This window comes from Salvia hispanica, chromosome 6, assembly GCF_023119035.1.
Source record: "Salvia hispanica cultivar TCC Black 2014 chromosome 6, UniMelb_Shisp_WGS_1.0, whole genome shotgun sequence".
Lineage (NCBI taxonomy): Eukaryota > Viridiplantae > Streptophyta > Magnoliopsida > Lamiales > Lamiaceae > Salvia > Salvia hispanica.
In genome coordinates this window covers 46,815,260-46,831,113 of record NC_062970.1, presented here as the reverse complement: position 1 = coordinate 46,831,113, position 15,854 = coordinate 46,815,260, and the positions used below count along the sequence as shown (strand labels likewise).

At 35.7% G+C, this 15,854-nt stretch overlaps 2 protein-coding genes across 2 annotated transcripts; one reads left to right on the top strand and one right to left on the bottom strand.

Annotated features, from left to right (window-relative positions):
- Positions 1-2,391: 2,391 nt before the first annotated feature.
- Positions 2,392-7,185, bottom strand: LOC125196593 (protein FAR-RED ELONGATED HYPOCOTYL 3-like). Its single transcript, XM_048095176.1, has 9 exons — positions 7,048-7,185; positions 3,760-5,972; positions 3,627-3,683; positions 3,444-3,512; positions 3,306-3,368; positions 3,149-3,217; positions 3,023-3,070; positions 2,855-2,937; positions 2,392-2,766 (listed from the first exon to the last, which is right to left on the bottom strand). The coding sequence occupies exons 2-8, from the start codon at positions 5,926-5,928 to the stop codon at positions 2,878-2,880; spliced, it is 2,535 nt and encodes an 844-aa protein (XP_047951133.1). The 5' UTR covers positions 5,929-5,972; positions 7,048-7,185; the 3' UTR covers positions 2,392-2,766; positions 2,855-2,877.
- A 2,834-nt stretch (positions 7,186-10,019) lies between these two features.
- LOC125194135 (gamma aminobutyrate transaminase 3, chloroplastic-like) lies at positions 10,020-15,315 on the top strand. Its single transcript, XM_048092186.1, has 18 exons — positions 10,020-10,182; positions 11,600-11,733; positions 11,846-11,930; positions 12,020-12,092; positions 12,511-12,608; positions 12,689-12,781; positions 12,875-12,948; positions 13,031-13,069; positions 13,161-13,249; positions 13,327-13,403; positions 13,507-13,581; positions 13,680-13,811; positions 13,894-13,981; positions 14,060-14,138; positions 14,417-14,507; positions 14,588-14,666; positions 14,769-14,884; positions 15,140-15,315. The coding sequence occupies exons 1-18, from the start codon at positions 10,138-10,140 to the stop codon at positions 15,212-15,214; spliced, it is 1,542 nt and encodes a 513-aa protein (XP_047948143.1). The 5' UTR covers positions 10,020-10,137; the 3' UTR covers positions 15,215-15,315.
- Positions 15,316-15,854: the final 539 nt, after the last annotated feature.

The following is a 15,854-nucleotide window of genomic DNA, read 5'->3' as shown; positions in this document are numbered from 1 at the left end:
TATATATGGATGACGATTGATGAAATTAATTAAAAGTTTATGTGATTTATAAAAGTATTAGGGTTTAGCAGACACGAGGTATTACCAACAAACAAATCCACTATTGGTATAATATGATAATAAAGAATCGTCAACATGTACATGATTATGTGATTAGATAATCTTATCTTATCATTTTTGACCTTGTTAACTTTTTCATCAAAATAATGTTTAGAAATATGATTTCAAAATAAGTTATACTCCCTCCGTCCCAGGACACTTTGATCCGGCACGAGTTTGAAGACTTTTAAAGTATTAGTTTTATAATAAAATGTGAGTAGGAATGAGTTAGTGGAATATGGGGTCCACTACCAAAAATAGTAAAAGTGAAATGAGACAAATTATGTGGGATGACCCGAAATGGAATACTGAGTCGAATTATCTAGGACGGAGGGAGTATTTGTCCATTCAATGAAAATTACCTTTGATCGAGATTATTTATTCAATGATTAAAGGTACAATAAGTAAATTAAACTTCCCACTCTATGAAATAAAGATAGAACAAGTCAAAGAAAGACCTAAACATTAATGCATAAATGAAATGTTTGGTGGAGTTTCTAGTGAAGCTAAAAGGTGGGGGAGGTGATGCTTCCACGAAGCTACAAATATCGATCATGTATGAAAGCAATGATCTCATCCTTCTTTGTTTTTTTCTCATTGGAATAATACTTAGTATCTATTGAACCATTGACTTGAGAAAATTCGATCAACTCATTTGATTTGTATACTTTCATTTTCTATACTACAATTCAAAATTTTGTGTCAAATTATTTGACGGTTCAAAATTCGTTGGTTCATATATATATTTGTAATTTTATTACTATTTTCAGTGTTCGATTTCGAATCTTGACTCACTCGATCCATCTTATAAAATCAAATGAATAATTTAATACATGAGTGTATATTTAATTTACCAGTTATAATGTCATCGGTAAATTCGTCGATAAATTCCGTACTTTTATACTAATTCATTGTACGGGGGTGCGTTATATTGCTAACTACTCCCTCCGTTCTGCGATAGTAGAAGCGTTTCTTTTCGGCACGGAATTTAAGAAAAAATGTATTAAGTGAGTTAAATAAAGGAAAAATATAGTAAAAAGTGAAAAAGGTATAGAGATTAAGAAAGAATAAATTAGGAGAGAGTAAAGTAAGAGATAAGAAATGTGTTGACTTTTGCTATAAAAGAAAATGACTCAACTACTATGGAACGTACCGAAATGACAAAATGACTCAACTACCACGAAACGGAGGGAGTATTTAAGTTGCTAACTCTGCTAACTTATCAATGCAGTATATTAAAAATGTCAACACAGTGACATTAAAATGCCAACACATAATATCAACCCATTATACTGAAGTTCAGCAAAATTATGTGTTGACATTTTAATGTCATTATGTTGACATTTTAAATACATCATGTTGATAAATTTATGTCTTTGTACGTGTTGATATTTAAATTTACATGTTGTATTGATATAATTATGTCTTTGTGTTTATAATTTTAATACACATAATTGAAAGTTATTAATTATTACTGTAAATTAGTTAGTACACTGAAGTTGTATATATACATAATATAAAAGATTAAATAGTGCGTTAGAGAGAGGGAGAGGAAGAAATCTAGAAACTCATTGCACTATAGATGCATCACACATATAATTGATCATATGACTTAGTGGGGAGGATGATAGTGTGAAGTCATTTTATCATGTCCTAATAGTAGTCAAAGATGTGTGTGAATAATATCTTTCAATGTCACATTCACATTAAACAATTTGCTAATCCTTTTGTCTGTGGGCGTGATCAAATCCGTACTTGTGCAAGTAATGATGTAATTAGCCTAACAATTCATATATTTATACTATATATTTTTATTTATACATGTTGTAACAATTCATATTTTTATTTATGCATGTTGTGAGCATGCGATTAATTTTTAAGTAGTAGTAGTAGTACTATATTTTTGGAATGTCAAAATTAACGGCTGAACTACTTCTACCCAAAATATCGTTTCATACTATTTGCGTGAGTGTAGTAATTAAATAGAAAAATATTAAATCCTAAAGAATATAATCATAATTAATTGAACCAATAAAACCTAAAGATTAAAAATAACATTTCATGGAGTATAATAAATGTCATTACAATGCATCATTCCTGATTTAACTTTTACCAATAATTCAGTAATTAATTTGCTATAATATTCAAACTTTAATTAATATTGATAAAGGATAAAATATATCCTTTTTGGTACTCAACTAGTTGTCATCAATTCAAATTTCTTAATTATAAAACAAAGTAGTACATAACATAACACATCATGATTACCAATATTTATAATAAAAACCAGAATTTTACTTAAGTAAAGATGTAGAATTATAGATAGATATTTAATGTGGTAACACAACAAACATCAACTCAACAATGCCCTCTTCTTCACAGGAATCCTAGATTTACCTTAAGTTAACTACAGATACAACTTGCTACTATCGCTACAACACAGCGACGCGGCGGCGGCCAGATACGACGAAGCTGCTGATCCTGCTACAGCACCGTGCCGGAGGGACAACAAAGTTAAATGCTGCTGCTCAATCTATGTTCACTTACTGTACAGTTAAAATCAAGAGATGCTCTCCCATTTGGCACACACTCTTCACTCAGCCTCTTGTTATGCATCAATCAGTCTGTACGGATACCAACGTGCTCGACTAATTAGCCTGCATGCTTCTATACAATGGCGTATGTATATCAGTCAATACCAACACCGAGCAGCGTATGAAAATGAAAGGTTGAGCTATGAAACATCATTACCTACCATTGAATGAGAGAGAGATTTTCTCACGCGTGTCTTGGTGCGTCATCGTGCAACTGGGAAGTTCGCACGTTGGGATCGTCCTGCTGTGGTAAGTGATGCATAGGTAAGGCGCAGATTGGTGGGATAGCAAGAACAATTGAAATCAAGCTAACCATCCTACATACTAACCCGAATGCCATAGCCAAAATTTGTATTGCGGAAGAACTCCATATGCCCCTTCAAGAAAGACCATGAAAATCAGAAACGAAACGAAGCAACAGGAAAAAGAAAGAGCTGCACAGAAAAACAAGATACCATTCCAGGCATGGCAGGCTGAGTACCATAGTAACCATCATGAGTAGGTGCAATAGAGTTCAGCTGGCCCTAAAGAAGATAATAACTTCAGATTCCGTTATTACCAGAAATAATAAAGAACGTATCTTTTTTTGTTAGTCAAAATAATATGACGTACTAGTCCCTGAATGGCCGATTGGTTCCCGAAGTAACTATCGCGTGTGGAGCCCATTAAGTTCAGCTGTACCATTCAAATAGAAACAGTGAGATAATTCGAACATCAGTTTTCTTGCGTAATTCAAAGTATGTTCCTTACCATTCCCGGAGAACCTTGATGATGGCTGAAAAATCCATCCAGATTTACAGGTCGAGAACTCAATTTTTCCTAGCATTCAAACATTGAATGATTTAGAACAAAAAATGTAGCAGGTGAAACTGCAGATGTATCAACTAAGATGAATTTCTATTGAAAAGTCAGCACGCAATAACATTGACGTACGATTTGTTGTAAGCTATCTGTTGTGCCAACTGTAATAACATCTGGTTCCATGTTAACCTGCAAACCAGATAATGTGTGAGTTTAAAACATAGAAAGCGGAAACGGATATGTTTTAGATTCGTTCAAGACAAACCTTTCTTTTCTTAGTTGCATTCTTCTTCTTATTTGTCTTGCTCAAACTTCCATTTTGAATGTCGTCTTCAATGCACAAAATACCTGGGGAAGCAGAGTGTCCAGCTTCTAGAAGATTCTTATTGGAGTAGTTGGCATTCAAACAGGTCTCAAAAGCTTCATCAAGTGCACGAAGAGACAGATTGTAACTCTCTTGTGACAATGATCCTTCTTCGCTCAATTTCATAGCCCTTTGACAAAGATCATTATACCGCTGCTGCCTTGACTGCACCTGCTCGGACCCTTCCCCCATTGAGTATCTGCTCTTGGCGTCTTTGGTCCACCGTTTCAAAATATATTGTGATGGTATTGCTGAGATGCCACAGATCTGAAGAACAATCATTGCATGTCTACAAAGGAAACCTTTCAGTTCAAATAAGCGGCATATGCAGGACACTTCGGATTTCAACTCGTTCAATGTGACAACAAATTCTTGATTCCTCTCATAATCTTGTACTTTGAAAGTGACCACCGCATCAACTTGTTCCTCTTTCTTAGGTATACAAGCTACTGCGCCCAATACCTCGACTTGAAATTTCCTAAATACAGAATGAGTATAAAGGCTAGCTACATGCTTCTCAAAAGGTGAAGGAGACTTCAAAGCAGGCTGTTTATTCCATGTATCAGAAGAGGCCTTCGCTTCCTCTTCGTACCTATCTTGCAGAATGGCATCATATTGTTTAATGAACTCTTGCACAGTTGTCTTCTTATGAACATACTTGTCAAAGAAAGAATTCACACTATCTGATCGTTGACCTGTCGACATCCCAGCAAAAAATCCATCTTTCATAAAGTTAGGCACCCACATTCTGCGATCTTCATACAATGACTGGATCAACTCGTTCTCTTTCAGTTCGAATCTATCCACCAGCTTGCGCCACCTCTTTTCAAATTCCTCCTCTGTCCATGACCTATAAATGCATTTTTCGAATTTTGACATGAAGTTTCCGTTCTGTTTGATTACATTATTCAGTGTTTCTGAAATCTTTCCTATTATATGCCACAAGGAGAAAAAATGAAGTGTGGATGGCAAAACATCTGAAATAACAGATCTCAAAAATCTGTCTTGCTCAGTGAGCATAATTTTCGGAGCCTGGCTACCCATAGCCTTCAACCACGTTTGCATGACCCAGGAATACGTCTCAGCATTTTCATCAGACACCAAAGCACATCCAAGTAGCATGAACTGGTAGTGCTGGTTGACCCCAACAAACAGAGCTAGAGGCATTTTATACTTGTTTCTGATATAGCTTGTATCAAAAGATACAACATCACTGAAATTGGGATAGTCATGCCTGCTTTTGGCATCAATCCATAATAGACTCCTCAGACGTTGATCCTCGCCAAAATTCACTGCATAAAAGAAGTTTGGATTTAGAGTCTGCATATGGACGAAAAACTCAAGCAAAGCACTCGCCTCCACTGCATCCATTGCCATACTCCTGCCCTTTTCAAATTGGTTTCTGGAGTCATGTTTAAGACCGACTGCACTTTTATATTCAGCGAACTGTCTAGCCATTGCAGCATACATCCTTCTGGTCTGTTCACTTACAGCTTGGGCAGGTAACAGTTCATGGTTATGCTCTTTCTCAAATCTATGGATTATCCATTTCCCATCAGACCTTCTCTTAACGTGCATGCTTGCTTTACAATCTGTCTTGGCACATGCTCGACGACCTGGAGCGTTCTCAGCATCCTGATTGCTTCCTTGTCTACTGCGTGGGCGGTTCAAAGATTTCTCATACTCACGCTTTGTTCCATATCTAGAGCATGCAAATTTTGCGTCGATGAATTCCCTTGATGTTTTTGAACGACGGCTATTCTGAATTGCAGTATTAAATCCCACAGATCTTGCATATTCCTGATAGAAAGCATAGGCATCCCCATGAGACCCAAATTCCATACCAGGGAGTGGCTCAAGAATCGTCACAACTTTAAAATCGATATCAGGTAAGGGAGAATTCACGTCATCCACATCTTCAACATGCAACTTGTCCTCATCTCCCATACTCTCACCCACTACATCTACATTAAGAGGCTTCTCTTCCTCGTCTAGCATATTAACAATACCATTAGGCTCTTCCAATTCTTTATCATGTTCACCAGAAGGCAACCTAAGATCTATATCCATGACACACCAACCTTTTTTCCTGTAATAAGCTGTTGTCTAGCGACCTGGAAAATTGAACATGAGTTTGAGCTCTATAAAGCAGTAAAAAGATATCAGCTTTGACACAGTTGTTTATTTTTTCATTTCACTGCCACAAGAAAAAAAAAGAAAAAGGAACACAATATATAAAACAGATAATAGTAACATTGTCTTTCACTCCTTGATTTCTCATACCCTCTTTTGTCATTGCAGTCCACCATCAGCATCAAGAAATAACCACAACATTCACCATTATGTACACAGACATACAACAAAATCAAACCAGTAAATAGAAGCAAAATGACCATGTAAAAGCCTGTGTGACGTGTCAGAAACATTTTACAAAAGCAACAAATTCTTCAGTAATGCCCAAGCTGAAGTTTTTAGAAGAGCTGTTGTTTAGCTCATTCTCAGAGGAGGTCACTGAAACTCAATTCAGAGTAAAAAAACACATTTTTTATACTAATACAGTTATACAGCACATCAGGATACACTATGCAACTTTTGGAAGTGCCATATAAACGATAAACTGACTGATCATATACACAAATGACTCAATCAACACATGAATTCCACATAGAAACCGCATAATCTAGACGAACGAGCCACAACTACTCAGTCTTAGCATCTCCAATTTTAACATCAAGTAGTTAGCCATTGATAGCACATTCATTATAAATGGAAGCTCTCTGCAGCAAAGCACAAAAGAACCACATTTACTCAGTCTTAGCATCTCCAATTTTAACATCAAGTAGTTAGCCATTGATAGCACATTCATTATAAATGGTAGCTCTCTGCAGCAAAGCACAAAGGAACCACATTTACTCAGTCTTAGCTTCTCCAATTTTAACATCAAGTAGTTACCCATTGATAGCACATTATAATGGAAAAGGCAATTCACTAGAGGAAGAAAAAGTAAGACAAAAAATATGGATAAAAAGCGGCATGGATGATGGATCGGAGCAGGAATTGAAGGGAACTTTTTCCGTTTATTGAGATCCTTATTAATCATTAAGCAAGAAATTGTTGAATTGTGGAATTGTTTGAGCAGAAGAGAAAAGGAGGGAATAAGTAGTTGTGGAGGTGGAGAGTGGTGATTACCTGCGATTTTTATAGAACTGCAAATCCACGCGAGGGTTTGAGCGAGTCGACGAAGTTTTTCCCCCAAATTGGGAGATTAGGGTTCTCTCGATTTGAATGCCACTCGCTCTACTTCTTCACCCTCTCTCACTCGCTCCACCCTTTTCTCTCTCTAGCGCGTGACTCTCTTTTCTTTTATTCCATTTATGATTTACTCCCTCCGTCTACGGGTGGGAATACGGATATCGGGTATTGGATTTACCCGTACCCGACCCGATACCTGCAGGATTTTAGATACCCAGTATCCAATTTTATGGGATTGGGTATGAGACTGGGTATTGAAATTTGAGATAAATTGGGTATTGGATAACCCGAATGGATATCGGATATTACCGGAATATCCAATTTATTATTTAAAAGCATTTTTTATGCGTAACTTTTATTATCTTACTTGTATATTGTATAACCAATCCCCAAAAATATAACCGTATACTATAAATGAATGAAACGTTAAAGATACTATTAGTCAATTTAAATATTTCTATATTTATATGAATATATAAAATTTGAATTTTTTTATTAGTTATTAACACATGTAAAGAGTCGGGTATTTGGGTACCCGATACGTCGGGTATGGATACCCGGGGCGGGTATTGGAGTACCCGAAAATATATCGGGGTGGGTTTTGGATAGACATTTCGATGATTTTTGGGTTTGAATACCCGATTTTTTCGGGTCGGGTATCCGTGGATACCCGTATTCCCACCCCTACCTCCGTCCCACTTTAGGAGTCCCAATTGAGTTCGGCACGGATTTTAAGAAATATAAAAGAAAGTTGGTAAAAAAAGATAGTGGAATGTGGGTCATACTTTTATATATTAGTTTTATAATAAAATGTGAGTGAAAAAAGGTGAGTGGAATGTGGGGCCTATTACCAATTATGGAATATTCCAACCGGGACTCCTAAAGTGGGAAACCCAAAAGTAGTAAACCGGGACTCCTAAAATGGGACGGAGGGAATATGATTAGGAAAAATTAAATATAAGAACTTTATTTTGTAAAATCACACGCACACTATTTTATTATTGCAATTGTATGATAGAAAAAATACTCCCTTCTTTTTCGAGTTAACTGAGTCATTTATTTGGCATAAGAATAAAGAAAGAATATTTAGAAGTTAAATTATGAATTAATAAAATGGAGAGATTAAAGTGAGGAAGAGAAATAAAATTAATCTTTAAATAGAAGAGAGAATAAAATGAATCAGTTAACCTTAGGAATTTTAGTTATATCTCTCTTTATATGATTACTATAATCCAATAATATATGGCTGAGAAAAATGATTGTAAGGATTTTATTTTGAAAATTGAGGCATAACCATCTATTTTGCCGAGTATTGGACTTGTGGCAGGTAAATAAATTTTTGTAGCCTATAAAAACAATGATAGATAAATAAGAGATTATTTTGTTGAATAAATCTGCACTCAACAATTTATTTAGTTAGTAGTGGTAATTTTCTAACTTAGAAATGGAGAAGAAAAAAAGACCCAATTTTTAATGGGCCTGTTGTCGTATAACACATTAATAGATCTTAACACTTTTTTTTAGCCCCAATGCTTTCGAGCCCAAATGGCAAATGTTTTAAGAGGATTAAGAATGTTCGGGACGACAGCAAAATTAATTAATATGTAAGTAGGAGTGATAAGAAGAATGGCAATTAAAATAATGTTAGTGAATAATATAATAAGTAGTATATATTATTATTAGTGTTTAATGATAGTTTTTAATATTATAAATGATAAATAAATTGATGTTAATGAATAAAGAGTCTAAAGGTAAATTTTTTATAAAAAGAAATGAGTATTTTTGATGAGATGAAGAAAAAAGAATTCTTAATTTAAAAAATGAATAAAATATTATTTAATCAATAATCTCGGAATATTCAATCTTATCAAGTTAGTTCAATCGCAGCCTGGATAGCTATACAAAATAAGGTGGCCAAATTTGACTTATCTCCTCTCAACAAAAGCCAAATGATGTCCTACTCCATATATAACTACCCCACGTCAATCATATCCTAGGATAAATAAATCCATCTATCTCACCGAACCAACTTTCTTTTTTAGTTTGTCCCAATCAAAATAACTCATTACTAAATAAAAAAATACTTTTATCTCTTCATTTTCTCTTACTTTACTCTCTCCATTTCAGACAAAAAATAAAGTTGCATAAATTTCGTGCAAAAATGGGTCATCTTCATTGGGACGAGGGAGTAGTAAATTGTACTCCCTCCGTTCCGCGATAGTTGAGTCATTTAATTTTCTGCCCTCATTTTGAAAAAATGATTTAATAAATAGTTAAAATGGAGATAAAGTAAAGTAAGTGATCTTATCTACCTTATATGTCACTTACTTTACTTTCTCTCCATTTCGACTATTTATTACTCCCTCCGTCCCGCTTAAGATGATACGTTTTCCTTTTTAGTTTGTCCCAACTAAGATGACACATTTCCTTTTTTAGAAATTTTCTTTCTCCAATTAATACACTCAACGACTTTTTCCCACTTCTATTAAAATATTCATCTTTCTTTATCTCTCTATTTTAATACTTACATCCACATTTTCTCTCTCCAATTAAACATTTTAGTCAATAATTCCTAAAATCTCGTGTCGGCTGAGCAATGTGTCATCTTTTAGCCGAAACGGAGGGAGTATATCATTTTTTCAAAACGAGGACAGAAAATGAAATGACTCAGCTATCGCGGAATGGAGGGAGCAGTATACATTCGACAATAATTATTCACATACCCTTATTCAGAAAAACAAACATATAATGAGATTAAGCAAATTTATTGATTTTTTTGCAATTTTTCGATTTTTATGTGAGAATATATCTACGAGGAAAGCAAAATAAAATTCTCTACGATTTACGCATAACTGAATCAGTGAATGGACTTCCATGTGGAGCTGAGTCATTGGGTTTGCTATATATGTTCATTTCAAGTCCAATCTCCGTCAATCCTCTCTTTCTCTTTTGTCTGCATGCTTCTTTTCCCCAGCACTCAACAAACATTCACTAGCTCAGCTTAATTTCCCCTAAAAAGATCGAGGGATGATGCATCGCCTCCTTCAATCAGCCCTCAGAAACGCCACCCAGGTTCTCATAGCCCTTTGAATTCTGTTTCTTGCTTCGAATTCGTTGTTGAGGGAATCTACTTGAATTTGATTTAGGGTGCCAAAATATCATGATCTTGCTTGGGGGGTGAGAATGACTTGTATGGTGGATAAAAATTCAATCTTTTTACTTTCTTGTTGATTGTTCTAGTCAATTCCTTAAAGTTGGGATGCAGTGAAAAGTGGTGAATAGTTTTGACATTCTTGTTTCTTGGAAAACATTTGTCTTCTCCATGGATGAATTTGATTTCTCACTAATTAGGGTGCCAAAATATCTTGATCTTGCTTGGGATGGGTGGGAGGGGGGTGAGAATGACTTATATGGTGGATAAAAATTCAATCTTTTTTACTTTCTTGTTGATTGTTACTTTTAGTCAATTCCTTAAAGTTGGGATGCAGTGAAAAGTGGTGAAAAGTTTTGACATTCTTGTTTCTTGGAAAACATTTGTCTTTAACTTGGATTGATATCCCTTTGAATTTTGTTTCTTGCTTCTCCATGGATGAATTTGATTTTTCACTAATTAGGGTGCCAAAATATCTTAATCTTGGGGTGGGTGGGGAGGGCGGGTTGAGAATAATTATTGGTGGATGAAAATTCAGTCTTTTTGCTTTCTTGATTAGTTTAGTCAATTCCTTAAAGTTGGGATGCAGTGAAAAGTACAGTAAAAAGTGATGAATAGTTTTGACATTCTTGTTTCTTGGAAAACATTGATCTTTTACTTGGACTAATAAATTTGGTTCTAATTGTGTTTTAGGATTTCAGATTCTCTACTGTAGAATTTTGTTTCATGTTGATTTTAGGTGTGTGTATTTGTAGCTCATTCAATGTCTCAAATGATTAAACATTGGTCAAGACTCAAGAAGAAGCAACAGAAAATTCAACTAATAGTACTTGTATATTGACAGTGAGAAACTGATTTTAGTGCTTGAGACCAGCGATTCCTCTTAAAAATGACCTTAATGTCGATTGCTTTTAGTTCATACAGTTTATCTGTTCAATTTTATTTTCATAACTCTTCGAAGTAGAGTTTGCTGCAGCCTGTAATCCTTCCTACATTTATGCTCTCCGTGTGTAAATTCGAGAAGAGATGCATCTTTTGTTTCGATTCTAAGGCCAACGAGTAAAAGCTTGACTGGCTAGGCTCGGTTTACGTTTTGGTTAACGGATTGAGCCAATTCTCGCGAATGATTTGGTCTCTAATGATCCAAATGAGCAATCACAGCAAGCTCGACTTTGCAATTTACGTTTCTGAAATCGATGTTTTGTGTGTATAATTTGATTTTTTGACCTACAGAAACTTCAGATGCACCATAGATTAGGATTTTTGGAATTGGACGAAGAAATCTCTGCTTTGATGGCTTTAAATTTGGTTTCTGACGTGTAACCTGCATTACAACAGGCTGGCTGCAACCTAAAAGATGTTTCAGCACGTAAAATTCTACAGAAAGATTTAGTTCGGGCTTCTACAGCTACGAAATGGTATGGTACAGAGGCATCTGCGCAGAAGGATGTTCCATCAACTGACGAGAAAGAGTATGCACCTTTCTTTTTAATCTTTTCTACATTCTTATTTTTTCTTTGTTTTTCTGTTCGCACGAATAAGAAATGGCTCCCTATCCATCGAACTAACTCTTGGCATTCTTAGGTTTAAGGGGCATGATATGCTGGCGCCCTTTACGGCTGGATGGCAGTCCACGGACGTGAACCCTCTAGTAATCGCAAAGTCAGAGGTATTGTGATTGAAGCTGCTCCCAACTTTTCAATTTCTTTCACATTATTTCCAAGTTTTAGTTATGACGATGTTTCTTGTCTGATTTAGGGGTCCTATGTGTATGACATTAACGGAAAAAAGTATCTCGATTCTCTCGCTGGTCTATGGTGCACTGCTCTTGGTATTCACACTCCCTTTAAGAATACTCGACTATATTAACTATTCTGTAGCTGCTTCTCGATTTTTCAGTTCTGGCTATCTGCTAGGCTCAATCATCTTGAATGATTGATTATACTTTCGTCCGAATGTCCTCTGCTTACCTGTCCATACGTGTTGCACTTCATCGTCAACTAATCTATACTTATATTTGTGCGTGTGCACACATGCCATTTTGGTTGTTGACGAACTGAAAAATACTTAACAAAGTGCCTTGGCATCATACACTTTTTTTTTTTAGAGTTCGATGATTTTGAATTTTTTTTCTCAATTATTAATCGGTTTGAAATTCATTGTGCTAAGCATCATATACAGCTGGTATAGCTCTTGGACAGTGCAATCGTCGCGTATTTCACTGTATCCATGCTCTGGTGTTCTTGTAGGTGGTAACGAGCCTCGTCTTGTTGAAGCTGCGACTAAACAACTAAACACCCTGCCGTTTTACCACTCATTTTGGAACCGTACCACAAAACCTTCTTTGGTAAGACAACTTCCATCCTTTCAGGAAGCCGGAATTTAGAAAATCGGGACGCCCTCATTTAAATTTCTCTTTGAATGCAGGATCTAGCAAGTGAACTGTTGGAGATGTTCACAGCCAACAAAATGGCTAAGGCCTTCTTCACGAATAGTGGATCGGAAGCCAATGATACACAGGTTTCAGTCTTGGGGCTCGACTTTCGTCTCCATCTTTCTTGATGAGAATAATTTATAATTTAAAGAATTTTTCTGTTTTTCCTTGTCTTGTAGGTGAAGTTGGTTTGGTATTACAACAATGCCCTCGGGAGACCGAACAAGAAGAAGTTCATCGCTCGATCAAAATCGTAATTCATTTCAAACATTTCTACAATACACTCTCTATAAGCTTTCTTTTCCTTCCTTACATCTCTCCTTCTTTCATGGCAGATACCATGGTTCGACGCTTATATCAGCCAGTCTTTCCGGGTATGTCCGTCGCCTTTGATATTACGTAATTATAATCATCATTTATATGCAGTTTTTAATACTAACCGGACAATGTATATGTTTCCAACAGTCTGCCTGCTCTGCACCAGAAATTTGATCTGCCAGCTCCGTTTATTTTACATACCGACTGCCCTCATTATTGGCGCTTTCATCAACAAGGTTTTGGAGCATTCCTTTGCTAATTATACGTTATTCCCAATTACACGTCTTCTGAAAAATCAAAAAATGCTTTCTAGGTGAATCGGAGGAGGAGTTCTCAACCAGGTTGGCCAATAATTTGGAAAACCTCATCCTCAAAGAAGGCCCCGACACGGTAACTCATAAGTACTTATTAGATATCAACGTCAGATCATTGATTTTCCATTTCTCCCCTAATTTTACAATGTTTGACTAAAAAATAATCTATATTTTTTCAGATTGCTGCTTTCATAGCTGAACCAGTTATGGGGGCTGGTGGTGTCATACCTCCTCCTGCAACGTACTTCGACAAGGTCAACTTTTCTTTTCACACAATCGTGCCACCATGCATTGTTATAATCGAATTCACAGTAAAGGTACCATGTGAATTTTTGTTTTTGCACATTTGCAGGTTCAAGCGGTCTTAAAGAAATACGATATCCTCTTTATTGCTGATGAGGTGATATGTGCATTTGGAAGGATCGGGACGATGTTTGGTAGTGATAAGTACGGCATCAAACCTGATCTCGTATCTATAGCAAAGGTTCGTGTCACGACAAAAATATGCAAGAACTCTTTACTAGTTCTGTATTCACTTATTTCTCCTTGCTTTCGATATTGGACAGGCGCTCTCTTCTGCATACATGCCTATCGGAGCTGTTCTTGTCAGCCCTGAAGTCTCCGATGTCATATATTCTCAGAGCAATAAACTTGGTTCGTACAAACTTTACTAGATCGTTAGATATTATATGCATAAAATCGAGTGGCATTGACCTGGTTTTGTGTTTGAAGGTTCTTTCTCCCATGGATTTACTTACTCCGGACATCCTGTATCATGTGCCGTTGCATTGGAAGCACTCAAGATCTACAAGTATGTTCTTTACCTTCTCCATTAAAATCGATATCCATTGATACAAATGCCCGATCGTTTTAGGTTTACACGTACCCTAAAACGTTGTTCTACATATGAAACAGTTCGAAAATTTGAGGAAAAATGTTATTTGCAGTAATTAGCCAATCTTGTGAACCCTCAAACGACCAAATGACGACGAATTATCGTTCGTTCTTGCCCTGAAACTCACGAAGAACGAATTCGTGTTCGATTCTTTTCATAGAAATTTTTTGATGCTATTTGTCAAAATGGTGCAGGGAGAGGAATATAGTTGAGCAAGTAAACAAAATAGCCCCTAAATTTCAAGAAGGCCTGAAAGCATTTTCGGGTAGTCCCATTGTTGGTGAGGTATGATTTCGCGTATCTACTCGATATTTATGTATGTCATGGTCTCCGGTTGCTCATCACTAACATCCCTTGTCCTGAAGATACGTGGGACGGGATTGATTCTTGGGACGGAATTCACGGATAACAAATCACCTAACGACCCTTTTCCTGCTGAGTGGGGTATGATATCTCGTGCTCTTTTGGTGAACGTTTAAACAAAAAACAACGGTGCTGTCCACGCTACATTCCAACGTTCTGACCTACCGTACTATATAATCTCAGGTGTCGGAGCTTATTTTGGAGCGCAGTGTCAGAAACGGGGCATGTTAGTTCGCGTTGCGGGTGACATTATCATGATGTCTCCTCCATTTATCATCACTCCTCAAGAAGTTGATAAGGTAAGGCAATGTGACATTCATGTACACTTGATTGAATAGTCTCTCTGTCTCTTGAAACTGTTGTGACAGAATAGAGCAATTGTCTAATCGAGATCTATACAGATTCAAGGCATACTAACAGAAAAACACTCACACACACACTTAGAAACCTTGCAAGAAAATAATTTGAGCTCTTTATTGTCATGCCTTTTTGCATTTATGAAATTGGAGCTCTTTATTTCAGATTTTAATGAATTTTTTGCTTCATTTTTGCAGCTGATAGAGATATATGGAGAGGCTCTCAAAGCTACTGAAGAAAGGGTGGCAGAGCTCAAGTCTCAGAGGAAATAAATGATTTGATTATAAGAAAATATTGATAATGGTGAAAACATAGCATGTTTCTATTGAATATGGGATTGAAAATAAAAGGCAAATCTATGTTTATATCATTATATACTCCTCTAATTGCAATTTTCTTTTAGCTTTTTCCGATAAAACTAACTCTATAATTTAATTTTGTAAAAGATAAATAAATGCTCAGTGTTTAATTTTGATAATAATATTGTTGACTTTTCAAGAATAAATAGGATTCTCTATTAAAAACTAAGTTTTACCCCCCACACATGAATGTTTAGTACTCCCTCCGTCTACGAAATGAAGTCATGTTTATTTTTTTTACACATGTTTTATAAAAATGATAAATAGTTAAAATGTAGAAATGGCAAAGTAATTGTTTACATTATTCTCTCTCTTATTTTACTATTTCTACGCTTTAACTATTTATTAATCATTTTTATAAAATAAGTGTAAAATAGTAAACGAGACTCCTATTCCTGAACGGAGTGTAATATTTTCCCTTTTGACTTTAAGAAAACTTTATCACTCATTTTATAGATTTTAAGTGAAAAATTAAACTACGGTTTAGAAAATCATATGCACTACTTGACATGATATTAAAACATCAAATATCAACCTAAAATAATTAGAATTG

Bases quoted from the DNA above. Each gene is read 5' to 3' on its own strand.
- LOC125196593 (XM_048095176.1), bottom strand. From the start codon at position 5,928: ATGGATATAGATCTTAGGTTGCCTTCTGGTGAACATGATAAAGAATTG. The intron at 3,513-3,626 runs GTACGTCAATGT...TTTGAATGCTAG, and splicing joins CAGATAGCTTACAACAAATC to GAAAAATTGAGTTCTCGACC. The intron at 3,071-3,148 runs GTATCTTGTTTT...TCTTTCTTGAAG, and splicing joins AGCCTGCCATGCCTGGAATG to GGGCATATGGAGTTCTTCCG.
- LOC125194135 (XM_048092186.1), top strand. From the start codon at position 10,138: ATGATGCATCGCCTCCTTCAATCAGCCCTCAGAAACGCCACCCAG. The intron at 10,183-11,599 runs GTTCTCATAGCC...GCATTACAACAG, and splicing joins CCCTCAGAAACGCCACCCAG to GCTGGCTGCAACCTAAAAGA. The intron at 11,734-11,845 runs GTATGCACCTTT...TGGCATTCTTAG, and splicing joins CCATCAACTGACGAGAAAGA to GTTTAAGGGGCATGATATGC.